At 40.9% G+C, this 23,779-nt stretch overlaps 1 protein-coding gene across 1 annotated transcript in view; it reads right to left on the bottom strand.

The window, feature by feature from the left end:
• The window catches only part of grm8a (glutamate receptor, metabotropic 8a), a 305,450-nt gene that overhangs the window by 5,638 nt on the left and 276,033 nt on the right, over positions 1 to 23,779 (bottom strand). The window contains exons 10-11 of the mRNA XM_080886003.1: positions 21,883 to 22,304; positions 19,359 to 19,725 (exon numbers count right to left, since the gene is read on the bottom strand). Of these exons, the coding sequence (XP_080742129.1) occupies positions 19,359 to 19,725; positions 21,883 to 22,304 (789 nt within the window). The remainder of the gene's footprint in view (positions 1 to 19,358; positions 19,726 to 21,882; positions 22,305 to 23,779) is intronic.

Genomic DNA, 23,779 nt, shown 5'->3' with positions numbered 1-23,779 from the left:
ATTGCACTGATACAGGGAACAGTAATTCGCTATATCTGAGAAGAACAGATGGAGAAGGAAAAAACATATTTTCACTAGGAGAAAGGAATAACTCGAGAAAAAGAAATGGCTGAAAGAGCGAATGACGAAAAAGGAAAAGCCAGAGTAACTGCGAGAGGAAAAAGATTTATTCCCTTAAGCGGTGAACTTGCTCTTACCGAAACAGCAGCAAGTCTGCTGATAGCCACTTCCATTACATCTAGCCTTTGGTCCAAAGTTGTGACCTCCTGCTGTTATTTACACAAAGACTGAAACACATACACAAACACAAACTGAGGGCTGAAATCGTCATCCTCCACCTTGTTGTTCACACTTGATGCAGGCTGAAATGCGTGCCACGGAAGAGCGCGCTATTAACTCAAAAGACCCACTCAAAAAATAAAGCAATGACCTATGGCTGGCTGTATTCAGCGTGCTCCTTTAAGGTTTAAAACATTTATAGATGTGTAATGAGATTCAGGATGTGGAACAGACAGATAGAGCAGATGTGTTTAACGCCTTGGCAGACAAACTGGAGTAAGGAAGGTCACGAAAGAAAGAGAAACAATTGAAAGTTTGGATTCATGGTGCCCTTTTAATGTTTTTTTTCCAGTTTATTTTTCACTGTCTACAAGTAATATGGACCCACGCAGACTTTGAAGTGCTGGGTTGATTTCACAGGAGCCTTTTTTATGGAAACCTCATGACTCATATTTACTTCATTATTTCCTCTAAAGGAAACTGCTCATCTAAGAATGATCGTCTTCTGCAGAGCTTGTTACTTTTCAATTAGTGCTTCAAGGATAGTTCCACTGTTATTCAACCTAAACCTTATTGTATTGACTACAGCCATTTATAACCACCTATAGATTTATTACATTTCTGAAGAACACTTTTCATTTCAACTATACATGAAAAAGGCTCCCAATAGGCCATAAATAGCTAAACTGTATTAGAAACATGAATCTAGACGGAGACAGTTCGATTGTCTCATAGTTATCGGGCGTAGAAGTTCAACTCCTCATCATCACTGTGCAACCTTGAATCTACACTCAGTCGCTGATACTGAATATCTGTGTAACAATGTAATTCCTGGCCAATTGTGACAGTCTGGCAGCTTAAAAGTTCAATGACACGTCAGTTGGTGCAAAGACGGCGACTTTCTTTTCGCAGCAAACCCATATGATAGCTGAAGCATGACAGTTCATCTAAAAGGCTATTCTGAGTTCACTCGGCTGCACTGTGAGTGACACTGAAATGGAATGTACTTATCAAGAATACATTCTAAGTAAATTAAGCAAATTAGACCCATCTCCTTCAGGCTCATTGCTTTACACAAAAGACCATGTACATATTAAGTTTATCATGTTATATGAATTGAAAATGACATTGTAATTGGTGTATTTCAAAGTCCATATAGGGTGTCAAACATATGGCTTGAGGACCAGAATTGGCCCAGGAAAGACTCCAATCTGCCCCGTCTGCAAAAGTAAGTACATCCCTGATGTAGAGTAATGCTGTTGGCAGTAATTTTGGGTGAAGCAGCAAAATGCAGGTAAAATTTTTGGTGATTTATGGTGAAAGCTGTTCCACCCACAGGCTACACCTTTATTCTTTCATGCCATGCTTTCATTTACTGCCCATTCTACATGATCAGTGCTTCTCTCTCGTCCCACCGCAGAATAACTGTAAGTGCACATGCTTATTACAAGTAAACATGTTTGCCACAGCGCAACTGATAGTAGAACAGACAACAGTGCACCTGCCATATGCGTTGTCCCAGTTCAACTGTTAAAAAGCAGATGATTGGCTCTTTAGGGAGAGAGGCAACACAGCGGCACTCTTTGGCATTGCAGGATTCATCCATAAATTTCGATTCGGGATCCTTTAGGTGTCATTCCTCTTGCATTATGTCATCTCTGGGTTTTTATCTGCACCTTTTGTTTACTCTTCATCCCTTCACCAATACCGCTCAGCTTTCAGAGGATTTCTATAGAAAAAAGAAGCCAATCAAAGAGAGGTAGTGATGTCGTTTAATCACTGCTGTAATGTAGTTTAATCAATCGATGCGAGTGGTGACGGAAAGAACGAGATTGCAGATTTAAGTGGTGGAAATGAGCTTCCTCCGAGGGGGTGTCTAGGCTCGCCCTTAGAGACAAGATGAGCAGCTCAGTCTTTCAGGAGCAAGCTCAGAGAAGAGACTCTGCTCCCTCTGGTCCCTTGCATCAAAAGGAGACAGTTGAGGTGGTTCAGGAATGTGTCAACGATGCCTCCTGGAGGTGTTTCAAGACTTGTGTCTCTCCGATGGTTTAGGAAAGCCTCAGCATCCCCCTGAAAGAGCTCTAGGTGGTAGTTGGGGAAAATGAGGTCTAGGCAGTTCTGTTTATTACCGCTTCCGCCCTCTGACCCCTACACATAAAAGCAACAGAAAAGACGGATTTGACATATGTAGGGGTTTTAAGAAACACAAAAATCCCAGCTTATGAGGCTTGGTGAACCATGACATGAAAGCTTCTGAGTCATTACATGGCATCTGTGATTATCGCAACTCCTTTCATACTCCAAAACAAAAAAAGGGTAGTGAAATCAAAGAGTCCTGGCAAGCGACTTATCTAAAGAGAGGGAGGGAGAGGGAATGAAAGAGAAGGAATTTGTATGAATATGAAAGACATTGTGGGAAAGTGAACGAGAGAATAAAGAAAATGCGAAAAACAAACAACAAAGGAAAGTTTTGGGTGAAATTGGTGGAATTGGAGGAGTAACGAAGAGTGATGAAGGAAAAACAGCAACAAAGAAGCAAGAACCAGTGAGTGAACTGAAGAACAAAGTCTTGTATCTCTCATTGCCATGGGCATGTGGTTTGTGATGCAATAGCATTTTCTTTTGGGACGTTTACATTGAGGTTGCACGTCTTAAAGCAAACAGTGTCACAAACTTTGCTTCGTATTACTATTTTAATTTTACAGTGATTATGTTTTTTCTTAGTTTTTTGGGGTTTTTTTCTTTTACACTGATCACTTGCCTGTTTTGGCTTGTTGGTATTGTTTTGTACAATGTGTATTCAATTCAGCTTTAATTCACCCTACAATATTAGAGGGAAGACTGAAACAATCAGACGACCCCTGTATAAGCAAGCACTTGGTGACAGTGGAAAGGAAAAACTCCCTTTTAACAGAAAGAAACCTCCTCCAGAATCAGGATCAGATCGGCAGCCAACTGCCATTACTGATTTGGGGTGAGGGGATAGAGAAGAGAAGGGCCTATGAACATACTGGAAGTGAAGACGGGAGTGGTGGAGAAATGCTCAGTGCATTATGGGAAGCCCTGCAGCATCCTGAACCTATAGCAACATAACTTCATGGTCACCTGGTCCAGCCCTAACTTGAAACTTTATCAAAAAATAAAGATAAGTCAAATTTCAAAAGTAGCTGATGGTGCTGCCTCGCATTCCACTTTTTATTCTACTTTTACAAACTACAGGAATCACAAGTGAGACTTCAGTCTGAGAGCAAAGTGGTCTGTTGGTGTAATATGGTTCTATTAGATCTTGAAGATATGATGGGGCTGATCATTCAAGCCTTTTTATGCATTTAAAACATAATCAGATGTGTTTTAAATGCATGCACTGTTGTTTAAAACCATAAAACTGAGAAGAAATCTGTGCAAACTTTAAGATGAATATCAAAATCTATTTTTAGGCATATCAAAATTTAACAGGAAAAAGCTTGTCTGGAGCTTTAGGAAAACATATTTTTATTGAACTATCACCTGCCATCATTTGGACGCTGCTGTACTAAATTACTGGGCATTTACTTAAAGCTGAACTCATGTTCAACTTTGTGCTGTCACAGACTCACTAAGATCTTTAGCCAAAAATCAGTCCATTCTCTCCATGGAGTGATGTCTCCCAGCTCTCATTTGAAATAAATGACCACAGGCTACTTTGTTTCTTGTATCGAGTCAGGGAATGGTCAGAGAGAAAGATAGCCAAGAGAGGGGAGAAAAGAAGGGTAGTGAAAGCATTGTTCGAGACATTTTCCATTTCCAAAGACATTTCTGTTTTTTTCTCCATCGTTCCATCAGCCTCTTTGCCATTCCCTCACTCCTGCCCATACAATCTCTAATGATTGGCCGGCACTCTTCACTGCACTCCAAACTCCCTCGTATCTCTCTGTGGAATATTTTCCTCTGTCCTCACTACTTCTTTTTCTATCCTTCATTATATCTGTCTCTGTTGCTCTCTTCTGCTTCATCTTTCTGCCTTTTCAACCTTCTTATGTTTTACAGAACGTCGCCCTGTCATCTCCTTTTCTCCACATATCATCTCTGCATGACTTAAAAAGCTACCGCCTGTGCATGTTGATAGGGAGTTAAAACGTCCTTGACGGGTACCTGTCCTATATAAATATTTTGGCGAGCAGAATGACTTTTTCAAATTGCTTAAAGGTCCTGAACTAACTTCACAATCCCATTTAGAGTCATAACTTCCTCGGTATGTGTGTCTGGGTTCCGCTGTGTGCTTAATTGACCCCGCCTGTTTCTCTCAACTCACGCCATGGGACCACTCATCATTTTAATCACCTAAGCCACAGGAGGGTGAAGAGATTTAATTCTTATTTATATATTTAAAGTAATGTGAGGAGTCAGTATAGAATGATTTTTCCTATTGGGCAAATGTTAAAAATATAAAACACAGTATATATAAAATGAAAATTTTTTTTTTTAAATATTGATGTTTTTCTTTTATTTTTAAATATTCTGAATATTCAGAATTTTAACTATGTTCTCCCAGATTTATGGACTATAGTTTGGCTCACTAATATTAGATTACATTTCTTTTATGTATTGCAACAACATGAGAAGCTGCAAAAATTGACTATGCCGTCATCAGCCAGGTGGGCAAAGCCTTAACTATACTACAATGAATATAACCAATCTGGGTTTCGTCTTCTCTAAAGTCAGCTACAAAAATATGTCTTTTCATTCAAGAGTTCTGCCTTCTGCCCTGCACACATGCAAAACACGGAGGAAAACAAAACACCTTTTTTCCAGTGCCTCAACGTACTACAACAACATGGCCTGTGAAGGTTTTTTAAGATTTCTTAATAGGACAGCGTTACCATTGAGGAAGTACTTCGATAAGCAGGGATGCACCCCCTTCCTATCCCAGTTTCAATTCACAGCATACATCCTTCACAAAGACTCAGAACAATGTCTGTAAGCATCAACAATCATCATCATCAAGCATCAACGATCATCATGCATCATCAACTTGCTAAAGTTAAAGTTCAGCAAGTTGTGTTGGTTGTGTCTGCTGAAGTTTAAACAGAGCATTAGAATGAGGAAAAAGGTGACGTAACGTTGAATGTGGCATGGATGTTGGTGCCAGACAAATTTATCTGAATATTTCAGAAACTGCAAATCTATTGGCATTTACATACAAAATCATCCCTAGGGTTTACAGCGTATTGGCCTGAAAAAGAGAAAATATCCAGTATGTATCAGTTCTCTGACCAAAAATGCCTTGCTGATGTTTGAGGTCAAGAAGAAGGGACAACAACTCAAATAACCACTTATTTCAGCCATCGTATGCTAAAGAGCTTATCTGAGCACAAAAAGCCCCACTGACCCTTCAAGCAGATGCGATACAGCAGCCAAAAACCACAACAATTTGCACAGGCTGACCAAAATTGGACAACAGAAGTCTGGAAAAATGTTGCCTGATACGAAGGCTCAGAATTATGAGTAAACCACATGACAGCATGACTCCATCCTGCATTATATATATATGAAGTTTAAACTGGTGGTCGTGGGGTAAAGGTGCAGAGGATATTTTCTTGGCATACATTGAGCTCCTCAGTACCAACCGAGAAACTTTCAATTGCCACAGCCTACATGGGTCACACAAAGCAGCGACACAGGACATTTCACAATCATATTTTAACTTTGTGTCAGAGCAGCATAATTGGGCCCGAGCTCAGTCGGTCCCTGTTGTCCACCAAGTGCCTCATTACATTCTACAAACAGCACTTAGAAACTTTCTTTCTCCATCTAATCCATACGGGTGTGGAGTCTGTGTGTGTCATAGAGGACATAGAGTATTTTGTGAAATAATGTTACAGCTATATTTGGAGTTGTGTAGCTCTTCTTGACTTGCAAATCTTGCAAAGTTCAGCCAGTAGCCCCGAGTCAAACAAATTCCGAGCTATATGTAAAAAAATGTATTGTAATGCATACTGTGAGGTTGGCCTTGTTGTCGATAATATGCTTTCCTTTTTCTCTCTCGCTTTCTCATAACTGACATAACTGTGTCCCACTGTGCACAGCTCCAACCAATTAAAATGCCCAGCATGGACTGATGTGGAGTATCATCAGGCAGCAGACTGCTGTCCAGGCTGTGAAAAAAATAACGTGTTACACCTTGAGGAGGAGGATTAGGAGTAACTGTGTCTGTGCTCCACTACCATGAATGTTAAATATTCTTATTCCACTGGCTGATGTTTTGCACTCTTAACAGAAATCGGGCTGGAATTTATATGGAGTACACTGCAGCTGTGAACTACACATGCACAGCCCCAATCCTCTTTTGTAATTTTAGAGGAATTAATAAAAGAAGAAGGTAATAAAGTCCCTTTCATTTGGGGAGTTTATTTAAAGGAAAACATAAAAGGCTTTCATATTGTTTCTTTGGTCCCTTTAATTAAAGTTTTTATTTACAGAGTAACAGCTCTGAAGAGCAACTGGAGCTAATGAAATGTTGTTTGATAGTTTTCCTGGTGTTTTCACTTTCTTATTGTGTCCATGTTGTCATTCCGGCAATTGCTAATTCGGAGAACCAGAACCAGACCAGCTCTTTAGTGATAAAAATGAGCAGTAAGCAAATAAAAGTGCTCTCCTGATTAGAGACACGTGAAGAATCTTTAGAGTTCATGAGTGTTTTTGTAGTTTGTGTGCATCACAACAGCAAACACAAACCTGTTGTTCTCCTGTAGTGTTGGTATGACTTAAAATGCACAGATATTGCAATGACAAGCTTGTTTATTTGACCAAATATAGAAGCAGAGGTGCTAGCCGGTATTTTCTGAATCACAAACTAGTAAAAGCCTGTCTTTTTTGTTCCATCGGCTTAAAATATGCAAAAAAGTTAATGAAGGAAAATTTTGCTCATCATTAAATTACAGAATTGGAATAAAAACTCAAACTCTATGCCACTACCCAACAACTCTTTTGTTGACCGAGGATTTTCATTCCAGTGACAGACCTGAATGGTTCCTGCCACGATTTGGGCTAAGCGAGCTCCAAAAATTCCCAAGCTAAGTATCTCCCATCTACTGCCAGCAACCGGGTGCCAGTTTACTGCATCTGCACAGCAACAGCTTGAAAGGCAACAAACTGAATTTCTGTTGGGATCAGCAGGAGCTGCACCATAGCACTAATTAAATCGGTGCTACATTTATCTATTTCTAGATGGCGTTTTTTCCATTTTGCCCAAAATTACCATCCTTGTGCTTAATTAAAGCAGCACGACTCATTTGAAATACCATTCAATAAACATACCTTATATGCACTGTCTTGAAAAGTTAACAGTCATCCAAACAAAAACAAAAAGTGACTTTTAACACAATAGAGTGCCAGGTCTGAAGACTTTATTTAGTTCTTAGTTTTTACTTTGTCATTGTGTTTGTTTCTCCACAGTGAGGCATGTGTGATGATGAAGGAATGACAGTTACAGTGGAGGTGGAAGATAGAAAAGTGAATAAACAACAGCATTAGTCAGAGATGTAATGGTGACGGATGTTGCTGTGGACCTTAAAAGAGAATTTTGATGAAAAGTTTGGATTTATAATGTTCTTTGCCTGCCTCTACTGCTCCCCTGGGGAGAGCCTGCGTGCATCTCACTGAGTGTGCGTGAATTCCAGCGTGCACGTGTGAGTGTTCTTAAACGACCATGTTTGTGAACGCAAAAGACGCATGTGCAAGTGTGTAAGTGTCTGTGTGTGTGTGTGTGTGTGTGTGTGTGTGTGTGTGTGTGTGTGTGTGTGTGTGTGTGTGTGTGTGTGTGTGTGTGTGTGTGTGTCCGTGCACGCGTGTGTGACTGCGAGCATCACTGTGTGAGGCGGCCCCCCTTGGGCATCTCCCCCCATCCTTCAACATCTCACTGTTTGATGTCGGGATCTGACACTTGCTGTCTGTCTCTCCCCATTCTCAGTCAAACGACCAAATCCCACCAGAACCCTGGAAAAGATTGCAAAACCCATTCCTTCAAAAATAAATGAAAGATTTTACTGTTTGTTGGGGGGTTTTTTCGCACACACACAGCCTGCTCAGGTTAATCACCCCAAGGATTGGGATTGGTAAAGTCTGTCAGGATGAAGATGGTGATGTCTAAATCCAAAAAAAAAAAAAAAAGGAAAAAGAAAAAAGGAAAACATTGTTCAGATGTGATCTGTTCTCTGTACGTGTTCCGTTGATCCCGCATTGCGACTGCGGGAGTTACAAGCTTGTGATGTATTTTCTGGTATATTACCTCACCCATTTTTTTACTTAGCCTCAAACCAAGAAAGTTTTAAATTCAAAATGTACACTTTTAAAGGTGCAGGCATAAGGTGTTTGTCAATCAAAGAATGCATCACCTGCCTTTGCTCTGATCCCATTAACAAAACACGGAACCTACTTGCAACCAGCCACAAATGGGCTTCACTAATAACGTATATCTGGTGGAATTCAATAAGGGATAAATTACCCCCTAACGCTGCTTCAATCCTTAATGAGTGAAAATATATTCTGCTTACATGATGCTTGCTTACAGGAGACAGCATTAGGAAGCGCCATCATCAGCATAAAAAATGCTTTGATTACATTTTGGCCACTTGAGTTAGTAAATTGACCATTTATGCAGTTACTGATGTAGTATTTTATTTAATTTTTGTATTTTATTAAGAAATCGAGTCGATGGAAGTGGATATGTTTGAGTAGCTGGGGTCAACAAGCAGAAAAAAGGGCAGAAGAGAGGTGAAGAAGAGTTTGAGAGCAGGGTGGAGTGGGTGGAGACGATTATCTGGGGTGATTTGTGGCAGGAGGATAGCAGCAAAAGTGAAAGGGAAGGTTTAAAAGGTGGTAGTGAGACTTGCTATGATATATGGTTTGGACATGATAGCACTGAAAGAAAGACTGGAGGTGGCACAGCTGAAAATGGTAAAATTTTCAGTGGGAGTTCCCAGGATGGTCAAGATCAGACATGGGTATAACACAGGGACAGGTCAGTTTGGGAATATTGTAGAAAGGATGCTGAATATGGAGCTGGAAGGCAGGAAAAGGAGCTTGGAAAGAAAAGACTTGTTTAAGTTGCTTTAAGAAGCCTCTCATCAGAGAAGCTTCTTCAGTTCTAAGCATCAAATGGTGGAGAGTCCCAGATTTAAACCCAGTGGGAGTTTCCCCCAAAGAGGGACAAAGGACCCCCTGATAATCCTCTACCTAATCACATGAGCCGAGGTGTGAAAATGGGTGTGGGTCACAATCAGCCAGGGTTTCGGGTGAGCTCATTGTGAAACCTGGCCCCACCCTATCATGCGATTTCCTGAGGTCAGATGGCCCAGGATGTGAGTGGGCGTTAAGGCATCTGGGAATGGATCTCAAAACTGGATTATAGATGGCAGACAGTTGGTGTCGACAGATGGTTTGAAAGAGGAGTGCAAGAAGCCATTTATGTCCACTGTGAGCGACCATCTTTGAACAGAGGTGGTGGTTTACGACACCAACTGAAGAAGCTTCTCGGATGAGAGGTGAAATGTCTTCAAGCAACTTAAACAAGTCCAGACACTTTTCTTTCCAAGCTCCTTAGACTGCGACGACCTGGATGACTGAGAACCTTCACAGACAAGGCAGGAAAAGAGAAACCACAAAGAGGATTTGCAGACTTAGTGAAGGAGGACATGCAGAGGGTTGGTGTGACAGTGGAGGATGATGGGGATAGGGTGAAATGGATGAGACGCTGTGGCGACGCCTAAAGAGAGGAGTCAAAAAAAGAAGAAAGAAGGCAAATTTCAGAAGCAAGAAAAAAGCCAAACACAACCTTTTTACTATTATCTTTAAAATAGGATCCATGCTGAATTTCACTTAGACGCCAATAAAATAGCACCACAAAAATGTATTTCTGCTTTTTTGGGTGAAAAAAAAAAATCCATTTCACTTCAGATTTTTCTTCCTGTTGTCTGATAGTGCTACTGCTGTACAGAAAGAAAGTAAAGTGCATGCCACAACTCTGCGTACTGTATTGTGGTAAATGCAAACCATTTTCAAGGATGAAGGTCTGGAAAACTGATATAAGTGAATCAGCTTCTGGCCAATCAGAGCAGGGATATCAATTAAATGCAACCCAATAAATGCTGAAATGTGATGCCGTCGGTGGTTGAGAGAGATCCGTGTCACAGAGAGAGATGCTGGTGATGCTTAGATGGTCATGAGTGCATGAGCACAGCTTTGGTTATCTGTCTGGTTCCACAGTGATTCAGAAACGTTATTTTGTTTCCCACATCCCTCTTTATCCCACTCTCAGCCTCTTTGTATCTCTGTTTCAGTTTTATAGTTTCTCCTCTTTGATGTACATTATAATCTCTCTCTTTCTCCGTCTTTCTCTCTCTCTCTGATGTTGGCTTGTAACTTTCCTCCATCTTAATGTTTGATGGCTGTGTCAGTCCCACCTCTTTTGAGTCTCTTTATCTTTTATAATGTCTCTCTCTCGCTCTGCTCTCCCACACTCTCTGATTCACTGCCTCTCTGCAGCATTCTGCCTTGTATTTTCACTCCTTCCACTTGACATTTGTGATCTTTTCTACACCCCTGCCTCCACTTGCTTCCAATCTCTTTTTCAGAACTGTTGCCACCCTCTCAGCCCACTCTCTCCCCTCTTGCTCCGTCTCTCACATCCTTTTCTGATTACTATAGATTGATTACTGAAGGTTACTCCTAGTAAAGATCTGGGCGGCTGCTGGTGCACCACCGGGATCACAGTTACAGCCATAAATCTATCTTTTGACGTTGAGCTGCGACACTGTGTGTGTCTCAGCGTGTGTGTGTGTGTGTGGGTGGGTGCGGTAAAGGACAGAGATGGATTTATAATGCAAAGAGATTGATAGTCTGCGCTTTACACTCCTGAAAATCAAACATAATCACCAAGAAAAGAACAAAAATGAGGAATGTTACTGCAATATTTCACTTCCAGTGTTGGGTATTTTTAGGTCAGGACTCCTTCTTTTCTCCTGGGTTAGACAGCAGAGTGCTTATGTACTTATGTGTGTTTTCAAAAAGTGAGATGAAAAATTTATGATTAAAAAGTAGAATGATGAGGTGAAGGGGAGGCCGCGAGAGACAAAAGGTGCATAGGTGTATACGAAAAGGAGCCACAGTGATTGAACCTGCTGATTCATATTATTCAGTGCATGCAGCTGTGTCCTTCTATTACATCACAGCATGAGTCAGTCTTTTCTTAGCCTGGATTTAGGCTGTATCACATATCTCATTGTTTTACTCTGTAATGTAGCCCAAAGTTTTCATGCCTAGAGAAGAAAGAAAAAAGAAAATCTAATGAATAAAGTCATATTTTAGCAAAGAATTTCTCCTGGGCCCCGCAAAATGGCTTAATTCTATACTTACACATGTAGATATTTTAACTCTTGGCAGCTCCTCCGTTGGTACTAGGATAATTAAATAACATAAAAGTCACTCAAAGATGTCTCTGTGCAAGCAACTGGTGTGCACTTAACGATTCAAAAACAAACCCACTAAAAAATATCCACCTGCTGTGAAAAAGACACACTCACACAAACATACACACACACAAACACACAGCGAGTGGGTTTGTGAGTTGAACTCGTATGGTTGCTTCTTCCTCGGTTGGAGGCAGAAAATAACAAGTTGGCCATATTTAGGACATCTGGAGAACAAGAGAGCCGGCTCACATAGAGGCACAAAGAGACGTACAGATAAAGAGAAACAGACAGAGACAGGAGAAAGCAGAGAAATGAAAGATGGCCTTATGTCGATAGAGTCGGGCAAAGGAATGATGAGGCGCACACTGAGAGAGATAGCTGCAGAGAGGATGTACCATGTGGTTAGGGCTCTACAGCAAGCAGAGTGAGGTAGAGGGAAGCGCACATGCAACGTTCGCACAACACAACCTTTCACATTTCTGCAGGGTGTGGCAGAAGCTGTTTGGAGCCTCCATCCTCTGCATCGATGCATGACCTATTTCATAACAATACTTTTTACCCATCTGTGATGGTTAAGAAGCTCCTTCTTTGATGATTTATCTCTCACATCCTTAGCCTGTATCTCCCAGTCCTCCTGCATCCCTCCATCTCTCATTATAAAACTCCCTTGCAATTTTTACCTCTCCATCTACATGCTTTTCCCCCACCCTTTGACTTCTTCCTCTTCCCCTTTGCCTGCTGTGGCTCTGAATCTCGAATCTATATTTGTCAGTAAAAGAACTACATAAAGCAGTTCTAAGTATACACACAGAGTACCATGAAAATAAAGAGAGTCTAAACTTGCATGTATTCTTTTTTAAATTTTACACAGGCCCCTTACAGTATCACAGGAAACCTCTAAGGTTCTTGTCTTCTGAACATAGATATCCTAAAAAGTGTGTGACGTATGATGCAACATCTTCAAAAAGCAGCAGCGAAATGGCTGCAGACAAGAGGCTGGCTGAACAGCAGAAACAGACAACAGCTGCCTGTAAACACCAGACCAAAAGCTGAACACAGCTTGGTGTGTGTGTGTGGGAAGGAGTAAAGGTCATTAAATGAGAGTCAGAGGATCACCGCAGAAATATCAAGAAGGCCATTTACTTTGAGTGCAAGAGCCAGTCTTGAGCAATAAAACAGAGATTTTAAAATTTGCCTCATAGTTAACACACAGTCCACCGGAGTCTCACAGCACAAATTTTCGGAATAATGCTGATGGACAATCACCTATTTTATCCTCTGTATAAACATTAAAAACGACTACACTGACATCATTTTATTTACTAATGTTGTTCATGGACACCAGCAGTATGGAATGGAAGTGCTATTGGACACCAACAGCAGCGATTCTTTGCAGACTAGTTTTGACTTATAGGGCCATTTTCCATATATATACACATGTGTATATATATATATGTATATATAAAGCCAATGTGGAAGTGCCTTAAACCTGCATTCTATCTCAAAGCCACCAGATGATGATGGATTGTGGTTATAACTGTCCTGTTACCTGCATTACAGACATCCCAACTATCATACAGAACCAAAGGAAAAAAATTTAATTGTCTGCTTTGATTTTAAACTAAAGCTCTACATTTCCACCAATGTCTTCGATCCATCTTGTTACCATTTTCTTGGAGAGGAGCATATTAGCACAGAGTCCACCAAACACACTCTGACAAACTTCATATCTCATGACTTACTGTTTTTTGTGATTCTGAGGGAAATCACAAATCTGATCTTGACAGTTCCATCCCTGGATGTGTAAAGAGTGGTAAAAAAACAACAACAACTTGTTATTGCATTTGCTCCTTTGCTAGCAATAGTTCAGAAGTCAATTTCTCTATACATTTAGTTTTTTAATGTTTATTCAAACTCAGTATTCAGTATTTATTTATTCAAGGATTAAACTTTAATAATTATAATTTTATTTATGGTCTTGGAAAAGATCAACATTGCACATCAATCTCTCTTTGTTTTTTAATGCGAGCCGACATCTTTCAGGGCTGGCAAATTCACATGTCTCAAAAACATTGATTTCAACCAGGGAAGTTGCCACTTATAAGTAGAGATGGACCGATCCGATATTACGTATCGGTATCGGTCCGATACTGACCTAAATTACTGGATCGGATATCAGAGAAAAATAAAAAATGTAATCCGATCCATTAAATATCACGAAAGCACCTCACAAAACTTGCAACACGCTGTAACTCACCTCAGAACGTTAGCACGTCGGAGCAGTATGCATCACGTGATAGAGCGGCTGTGGCATGCGGGACCTGTCGGTGGTCTGGATAGCATTTGGAGCTTCGCTAGCAACCCGGCATTTCATCTCCGACAAAGTTATCCCGAGAGAAGTAAAGCAAGTGTGTAAGTCCATCTCTGAATGTTTGTAAAGCATTCCTGCGTTAAGTTTAACAAGCGACTGCCTCTCCTGCTGCTACTTCAATCATGAAACTGCTTAACGATCAGCTGATCGGCTTTTCTGTCACGAGTCCGTGTCTCTAGCTTGCTTTTGGCCCACTTTGCACCAGAAAGAGGAAACCAGCGGCTGAACAACAGCAGCACGTTTAAGCTTGATCAGCTGTTGTTAGAATGTATTTAATATTACTTTCTACTTGAGGATCTTTTTCTACGTAGCTGACGCTGGTAACTGTGCAGGGGCGGATCTAGCAAAGTTTAGCCAGGGGGGCCGATAGGGCATTAACAGGGAAAAGGGGGCACAAAGACATACTTTTCTTTCTTATTCTCATTTAAAATAGCTTTTAATAAATAATTATCTGACACCCAAAGTTTTAATTTGATGTAAAATGAATAGAAGTCAATTACTGTATATAGTAACTATTAAGTCTAATATATATACCCTAGTAAGCTATAGTACTTTTTCCTTTGGGAAGGTACCATCTGTGCAGTCTGCAATTTTGTTGAAGAAAGATGTTGAATCTATTTAATATTTCTTGAAAAATAATTGATTTCTGTGCATTTTTTTTTCACACTGCATCAAATTAAGGTTGATTACGTCGAGTAAGCATCATGAGGTGGAGCGTGAGGGGTGGTTCCCTATTTTTTATTTATTTATTTTTGTTGTTGCTGGGAGTTGGAACCCTATTAGTTAGGTTGCTTAATATTTATGCTAAGTACTCTTTAAAATACCAGAATAGGGAGGATGGTGTAGGTTTAAGTTTATTAGATTGATCAGTATTGCTGAACTATGAAATATTTTTTTTTGCATACAGGTATAACAGAATAGCTTTAGTGTAGTTGTTGTTTTAAACTTGAGTATGAACTTATACAAAATGCAGCAAGATATTTAAAAAACAGTTTTGTTGATTAAAAAAACACTATATCAGATTCATATCGGTATCGGCAGATATCCAAATTTATGATATCGGTATCGGTATCGGACATAAAAAAGTGGTATCGTGCCATCTCTACTTATAAGTAAGTTATTCTCTGATAGGGAGTTCATCAGCCGGTCCGGGACAGCCAACAGGCTGGTTTTGGGCCACGGCCCGTAGAACACCCATATCTGGTATATACTACCTTTAGTTAAACAACAGTTATCATGAGTTTCAACGCTCTTTCGTCATGACTTGGTGGTCATCAGAATCCCATCAGAGTTTTAAGAGCACGTGTGGTACAGGCATGAAACATACTTTCAAATGCAGTGAGTTACTTTCATAATCTGACTGCTGAGTGCAATGAACAAATGCCAACTTGTATCAATGTGCACAAACAAACTGTCACATTCTGTAACTGCTTCACACTTAATGCAAGGGGCTGTTTGATAGAATTGGTTCTTGTTGGTTTCTGTTTTAGAATATTTTTACCCAGAGCACGAGGAGCAGATTCTGAGCCATAGCACCACACCACACAGACAATAAATGGCCAACAAAGCTATCTCCATGACAACTGAGCAAACTCTGTCTGCCAACATGGGCCCTGAAATGTGGTTGAAGAATCTGAAAAGATGTACGCCAGTGGACCTTGAGTTAAAGATTTTCTTTTGTTTATATAAATGTTTAAATGCTCCCATTGAGATGTGTTCCCCAACACTGACTGTGAAAAGAAGTGCTGAAGCACACCTGCTGAAGAAAGGTTCTTATAATCCAAGCTCTCATACATTTGAAATGTTCCCACAAGGCCAGTGTGAAAGTCACTGTATTGAAAGAAGCCTCCACACAATCCCAGAGCCAAGAACTAACTGCAGTAAAGTTTTCAGGTCCCTGTAAATTTCACTGACGTCAGCATTTCAGACGAGGTATAGCACACAACAATGTAACTGTGACTTTTCTGAGCATGCCGAAGCATCCAGACTTGATTATCACTTGCTGCACTGTGGTATACTTCTATTAACTGTGTGCATAGTCATACAAATGTTAACCCTTATATCAAGATACCAGGTGAAGCATGATAATCACAAAGTTAATCATAATGAGAGTCATGCTGTCACCTAACCTCCAACTAACTTCACTGCAGCTCCATCGCCCTCCCCTCTGTCTGAAACCAAACCTATGCCCTTGGTAGAGCTCTCCTCATTAAAGTCCCATCAGCAAGTCACATCATTACCTGTTTACTCCTTTCACTTCACTCTCTCCTCCCTCTATTCTGCTTTCTCTGTTAGCCAGCCAGCTGCCACACACTCCAGAGGATATCCCAATTAGAAACAACATACAGAGACAAGCGAATGTGCGCTGGTGGATATTCCAATTAAATACAACCCATCGGACAAACATGCTAACACAAAATGCACACAAAATTGCTGGTGGACATTCTAATTAGCCAAGCAAACAAGGCATGGACGCTGCAATGCCCGTCCAGTATGACAGGATGCTATGTCCGATAGAATTCACACATAGATATGGCCTCATGAATATGCACACAAATTACTTTTACAGTCAGGGATGTGCAAAATCCTGCCATGAAACATTCGGCCCCTTTAAATGGTCACAAGCACAAAACTTTGCATGTAGTCACAAACACAGAATTCGCATAACATGAGCAGCTTGCCTGTCATTCACACACAGTATCTTGATGGATTTGAGAAGCTGCAGTTATAAGAAATAGTCTCCTTATTTTGGTATAACTGTAGAGTAAGGTTATTCCTGGGGAAAAGGAGAAATACTGAACTTACAGATACACTTAAAATGTATTGCATCAACAATTACTCTCCGACTTCTTATGGAAAAAATGAGAGTGCATGAAACATCCAGCAAGAGTATGATTTCCCTGATGTGTGATTAGACGGGATCACTTTGATGTCAGCTCTCTGCCATGTGACAGAGGCTGGCACCCGTCTTGAAAGGAAAATGGGCTTAGATGTAGAGAAAAGGAGGAAATGAAAATATCCTGACTAACACTCCAAAATAGGAAGAGATTATTAGAGCTGACACGTTTTTGGTAGAGGTAGAGGAAGAGAAATCTGGAATATTCAGCGGACACAGGTCTTGGACTGTTTATAAAACACTTGATATAGCTACAGCGATGTTATCCTCTGGAATCTGGAGCCTCAATCTTAGCATGTTGACATGTATTTGAGTAGATACAAAACTCAATTTTTAAATGATAAGTTTATCACGTCACTATGGAGGAATTTTGTCCAACTTGAATGGCCCATTTAAGGTCATGTCAAAGCATCTCACTTGGATTTACATCCAGTTAAGTTTAAGTTAACGACTGTGTTGAGTCTGTTCCTTCCCATTCCATGCAAGGCCACCTGGGTTGGCTGGAAGACTGTTTACTTAGCCTGGCAGGGCGAAGGACACTGTCTCAGCTGAACTACGGACACGCACACACATACATATACTGACAAGCACTCACTGACGCATCACCCTCCCTACCCCGGATCCAACGCCACCTCCAACGCTTACCTCCCCTCTGATGTGGACATCGGGTCAGCTGGAGGCGCAGTCGAAGATTGCAGCGGTCCCAGATCAGATGTACACACTGGAACACTTTCCCATGTTGCGTGTGTTCAGTCCTCACTTGAATTAGTTATGGTCAGTGTTTATTATTCAACAACAAAGAGACTGAGAAAAAATGGCGTCCATGGGAGAGTTGGTGAAAACCACTGCTGACCAAAAAGACATCTTGATGATCTCTGAGATTTTGGGAAAATATTTTGTGGACTGATGGGACAAATTGAATTTTCGGTGGCAGTGGTGTGATGGTCTTGGGCCGCTTTGCTGCTTCACTTTCTGGTAGCTCAGCTCGCTACCAGAAACTCCTGAAGGAGAATGTCCACTCATCAGCTCAAAAAAGAAAGTTAAAAAAAAGCCTAGTCAAAGTCTGAACTTAAATCCAATTGAGATGCTTTTACATGACCTATAACAGGCTGTTCACAGCAGGCCAAGTCCTCCATAGAGATGTGACAAACTTTTTACCAGTTATCGCAAACTGCAGTTCTTTCTTAAAATGTGTTTGATGATTGGAAACACGCTAATGAGACAAATACACAGAAACATGAGAAATCAGGAAGCTGGTAAATACTTTGTCACAGCACTGTATATGCCTGTTTACTTCTATTGATCTAGAGTAATGTGCACATTTTCTTTATACAGATGTATAGAGTGTGTTTAGCACTGTGATGTAAAAAATGTGACTTGGACAAAAAAAAAAAATCAATGACCTGTCATGAATCTCAATGAGTGTATAAAGTGTGTTATTGTTGAAAGCAGCATATTCGCACTATCAAGAAATGGAATTAATAGACCTCTGCTGCTTTAGCTCGAGTAAACAGTACGCTTCAATATGTGTACGGTCTTATGAATCAGATTAGCTATATTGGTGTTTACGTGCGCATTCAAACCCACTGTTTCTAAGCTGATAAGATGAAAGGACACTGTTTAAGAGCCAGTCACGCTATCACTCATACCCTCACACACACCTCACGTGGCTTTTATTCTCATCGAACACCCATTAAGAATTAACTACAGGTAGGAAGAATAAGCTCGGCAGTATAACTCTCTATAAGCCCAGACCATGGCACGGTTCCAGTCCATCAGACAGACAGTAAATCCTCTTGTACTCACGAGGGATTGTCGGGAGATTTCTGACTCTAAGCCAATAGTATAGCTACAGTTGTAAAACACTTCTGTACTTCAGTGCCAAGAGATACTGTTTTGATTTTGAGAATTTTCAGGGAGGTAGTAAAAGGACACTTTTTGCCAAAGCAATACATCAAACGTATGGCTCAAAATGCAATTTCAAAACTTGCTTTAAAATCTGCTTAGGAGTTTTGAACCACGTGAAGCAAAAGCGCACTGATCGCACAACCACCTTGCACCTGCCAGAGAAGTTTTGTATTTTAAAAAACTATTGCACTTAAATATAGATCTAACTTTGCTCAAGCACAGCAACATACAAATTTGCCCTGCTGTTCACAGTAGATGGAGATGTTCCAAGAGGAATTGATTTGAATTTTAAAGCGGTGATATAAAGGGAAAACAAACAGTTAAGCAAGCAGACACATATTACAGTTTGATCCTCAGAAATCTTGCAGTTGATTGGGGTTGAAGGACAGACACCAACAACACACTTTCCGTTTTCTCAGGATGTAATAAGTGTCATCCAAAATATAAACACACTCACCCGTTCTGCAGACTGGGACGTGCCAAAAAAGATGGGTATGAACGCCAGCCAGATGATACAGGTGGTGTACATGGTAAATCCAATAGGCTTGGCTTCGTTGAAGGTTTCGGGCACGCCTCGCGTCTTGATTGCGTAAACCGTGCACGTAACCATCAGCAGAATTGAGTAACCCAGGGAGCAGATGAGAGACAGGTCTGAGATGTCGCACTTGAGGACACCACGTGCCGCTGTGGGGTCCTGGGTCCGCTGCTCGCCGTAGTCCACTACAGTATGGGGAGGGTCCACGGCAAACCACACAAAGACACCCAGAAGCTGAACTGAGATCAGGGAGAAGGTGATGACGAGCTGGGAGGCAGGAGAGATAAACCTGTAAAGAACAGGATGGTTAATTAAATTTTGATTTAGCAAGGATGAAAAACTGCAATTAATGCTAGAAAATATGCACTCATGGTTTACATTTCTCAGGTTGCACCAACTTCTTTTCATGAGCTGAGAGCTTGTTCCACCAGCTCCCAGTTTGCGTTCAGGAGACAGTCCCCCTCTCTTTTCTCTTTCATAAGTTACCTTGAACAATCCTTTAGTTTGCTGATATATAGGCTGTAGCGATGATAAACGGAGTACCTCTGCTTCACTCAACTCTTTTCACTATTTTCATATTGATATAGCACAATCGCATCTCATTAACTATTTGTTAGCTGGTATTTTATCCTGTTTCTTGGTCGTGGTCTTTCTATGCCGCTCTTGTCTGCCATCTCTTTCCTCAGAACCCCTTACTGGTTCAGCAGATGGCCACCCTTATCTAAGCCTGGTTTTGCCAGAGGTCTCTTCCTGACAAAAGGCAGCACTTCCTCCACCACCAAGTGGTTGCTCATGGGGGATCAGTCACTTGAGTTTACTCTTTGTACGAGTAACACCGTATGCTCTTTACCGTTCAATATAAAGCTCCCTTAGATTAATGTTGTTTTGAATTCATGCTAAATTTTTCCAATAGAACTAAACTTAAACATTGCTTCAGTGTCACATGGTTAGTTAAATAGCAGTCTGGTAATGCATTGGCCAGTCTGGTGACTTAACCTCTGGAGGGTATTTGGCTGGTGTAGCCAACAAAGATTCAGGCCAAGATTTTCTGTTTTGGCAGCCAGAGATTGCTTATGAATATAGATAAATGCAGAAAGGGTACTTGTTACTGGACAATAACTATTGTTCAAACATAATTGAGTAACAGAATTTAGACTATTTATTGAATAGAATAGAATTTTCCTTGACTTCAGATTCTGGATATTCAAATACAGATATACATTACTCAGTTAGCTTAGTTAGCTAATGCCAGAATATCAATATCTGGCATGTAGGGCAGTAATATACCTTGTTCACTTTAATCTGTCTTGGGTCAGGAATGCATCTGCACACAGAGGTAGAAGCCTAACCCATAAATAGGCTCTCAATAACCATTGTGTGATCTGTAAATACATTTTATCTTTTCTCTTTGACCTACCAGGAACGGGTGACTCCAACAGGTATAAAATTTCAAGCAGGTTCAGTGAAACATCATAATGCAGTGGCTGACATGGTGATCCACTGAGATTCACCATAAGACTAGATCTATTCTATTTTCCACAGAATTTGATTTTTCATAAAGTCTTCAGCCAGTACGGTCCAAAAATAACTTAACAAACACTCAAAAATCCTGTCCCAATAAGATGAAAAGAAAACAGTTTTATTAGACTCTAAAAGGTTGAGACAAGTCTCCCACTTGACAGCGGCAATATATTAAATTTCTATAAATGCGACCATACACACTCCAGCAAATCCACGCTGAGAGCTAGAGCGAGATCAGGGAAAATATAATGATGGGTTTTGCAGCAAGAAAGAAAGGGAGAAACAAGGATGAGCAGTTGCAAGAAGACATAGAGCTGAAAAGAGAAAATGTGATGATCATCTAGGATGACAGAGATATCAAAACCGGGGTGCAAATCATGGCCCAAAACAAAAACTATATTTCCACTTGCATCAGAATGAAAGAAACAACCCACTCCTTCAAGCTCTCAAGTTCAAAGGACGCTCAGTGCTTGACTACCTTAGAGTCACTACTGTAACCTGAAAAGAGCCTCAAAATACTTTGTGTAAAAAGTCTGTAGCTGGATGGGAAAAAAAAGAAGAGGAAGGAAAAAAAGGGAAAAAATCTAACTGTCTGGATAGCAGGGCCATGAACCTGAGCACTATTAAATCCTGCATTAACAATTTAGCCACTTAGTGGATGCTCTCTCCCAGAGTCACTCACACTGAGTGCAAGCAGTACAATAGGAAATTGTTAGTTCATGACTCTCATAAATAATGTATGAAAAATAAATGATGAGTAATGACCGCAAGTATCTGAAAAAGTAGGGTGCAGGTAAAGTCACACACCTGAGTGCAAAAAAGCCACACTTATAGCAATATTAAGTGCCACTGAACCCATCAAAATCTGCACAGCCCAAACATGTACGCACAAAAGGGCCAAGAGCAGACGTAATGGCATTTTTACCTGGGTGCTGTTACAGACTTTTTCCCTTGTTCAAAGATGCGGTGTATCCTGTTGGTCTTGGTGAGCAGCGCAGCGTAGCTAAAACACATCCCCAAGCCTAAGAAAATCCTCCTCAGGGAGCACACGCCCACATCCGGCGTCGCGATCATCAGGAATGTGATGGCATAGCACAGGAAGATTCCAGTAAGCAGCACGTAGCTCATCTCTCGCCCCGAAGCTCGGACAATGGGCGTGTCATTGTACCGGACAAAAGTGACGATGACGAAAGAGGTGGCGATGATACCCAGCATGGCGATAAAGACGGGGACGATGGCCCAGGGTGAGTGCCACTCCAGTTTGATGATCGGAATGGGAGTGCAGCCAGTGCGGTTGGCATCAGGTCGCTTCTCGTATGGACACAGCTCACAGGTGAACTCTGAGGCCTAACGGGGAGAGAGGTTTTAGAACATGCATTAGTTCATTTTCCTTAAGTAAACAGATTTTTCTAATGATAATTTGACTTTTAAACACCGATTCAACCATGAATTGGCTGATTGAAAAACCATCTGGCCATCTGGCTGTTGTGGTGTGCCTTGATTTCATTTTGTTGTCTTGTGTCTCTCTTCCTGCAGTCAGACCAATGCATTATTATCTATTGGACTGCCGGGGCCAATCTAATCTGAACCCACAGCAGAAGGAAAGGTGGTGTGCTGTATCTCACTGAGGCTGCAGAACAGAGCAGGGAGTACTGTCACCATCTCATACATCAGAAGGAGTCTGTTCACAGAATGAGGACCTTATTGGAGCGGGAGCTGACTATTACGTCATTGACATCATTTATATGGTTTAATTCGTTAATCAATTTATTTTTTTGCCAAAACATGTAGAAAAAAAACTCTTTTTGTGTAAATATATGTGTGCCTGATCTCCATAAGACACAATCTAATATAATTCTGAGGAAAAGACTTATTATCAGTTATGCTTTTGACAACTCCACAATTACTGCTTGTTTCTGCAAAATAACTATTGAGTGCTCGCCCTCATAAACATGAGCAGCTGCTGTTGTACAGTGGGGCAAAAAAGTATGTAGTCAGCCACCGATTGTGCAAGTTCCCCCACCTAAAATGATGACAGAGGTCAGTAATTTGCACCAGAGGTACACTTCAACTGTGAGAGACAGAATGTGAAAAAAAAAATCCATGAATCCACATGGTAGGATTTGTGAAGAATTTATTCGTAAATCAGGGTGGAAAATAAGTATTTGGTCAATAACAAAAATACAACTCAATACTTTGTAACATAACCTTTGTTGGCAATAACAGAGGTCAAACGTTTACTATAGGTCTTTACCAGGTTTGCACACACAGTAGCTGGTATTTTGGCCCATTCCTCCATGCAGATCTTCTCGAGAGCAGTGATGTTTTGGGGCTGTCGCCGAGCAACACGGACTTTCAACTCCCGCCACAGATTTTCTATGGGGTTGAGGTCTGGAGACTGGCTAGGCCACTCCAGGACTTTCAAATGCTTCTTACGGAGCCACTCCTTTGTTGCCCGGGCGGTGTGTTTTGGATCATTGTCATGTTGGAAGACCCAGCCTCGTTTCATCTTCAAAGTTCTCACTGATGGAAGGAGGTTTTGGCTCAAAATCTCACGATACATGGCCCCATTCATTCTGTCCTTAACACGGATCAGTCGTCCTGTCCCCTTGGCAGAAAAACAGCCCCATAGCATGATGTTTCCACCCCCATGCTTCACAGTAGGTATGGTGTTCTTGGGATGCAACTCAGTATTCTTCGTCCTCCAAACACGACGAGTTGAGTTTATACCAAAAAGTTCTACTTTGGTTTCATCTGACCACATGACATTCTCCCAATCCTCTGCTGTATCATCCATGTGCTCTCTGGCAAACTTCAGACGG

Source organism: Rhamphochromis sp. 'chilingali' (genome assembly GCF_963969265.1).
Source record: "Rhamphochromis sp. 'chilingali' genome assembly, chromosome: 7".
Lineage (NCBI taxonomy): Eukaryota > Metazoa > Chordata > Actinopteri > Cichliformes > Cichlidae > Rhamphochromis > Rhamphochromis sp. 'chilingali'.
Note: the sequence above shows the minus strand (reverse complement) of the source record. Positions and strands in the feature narration are given on the sequence as shown.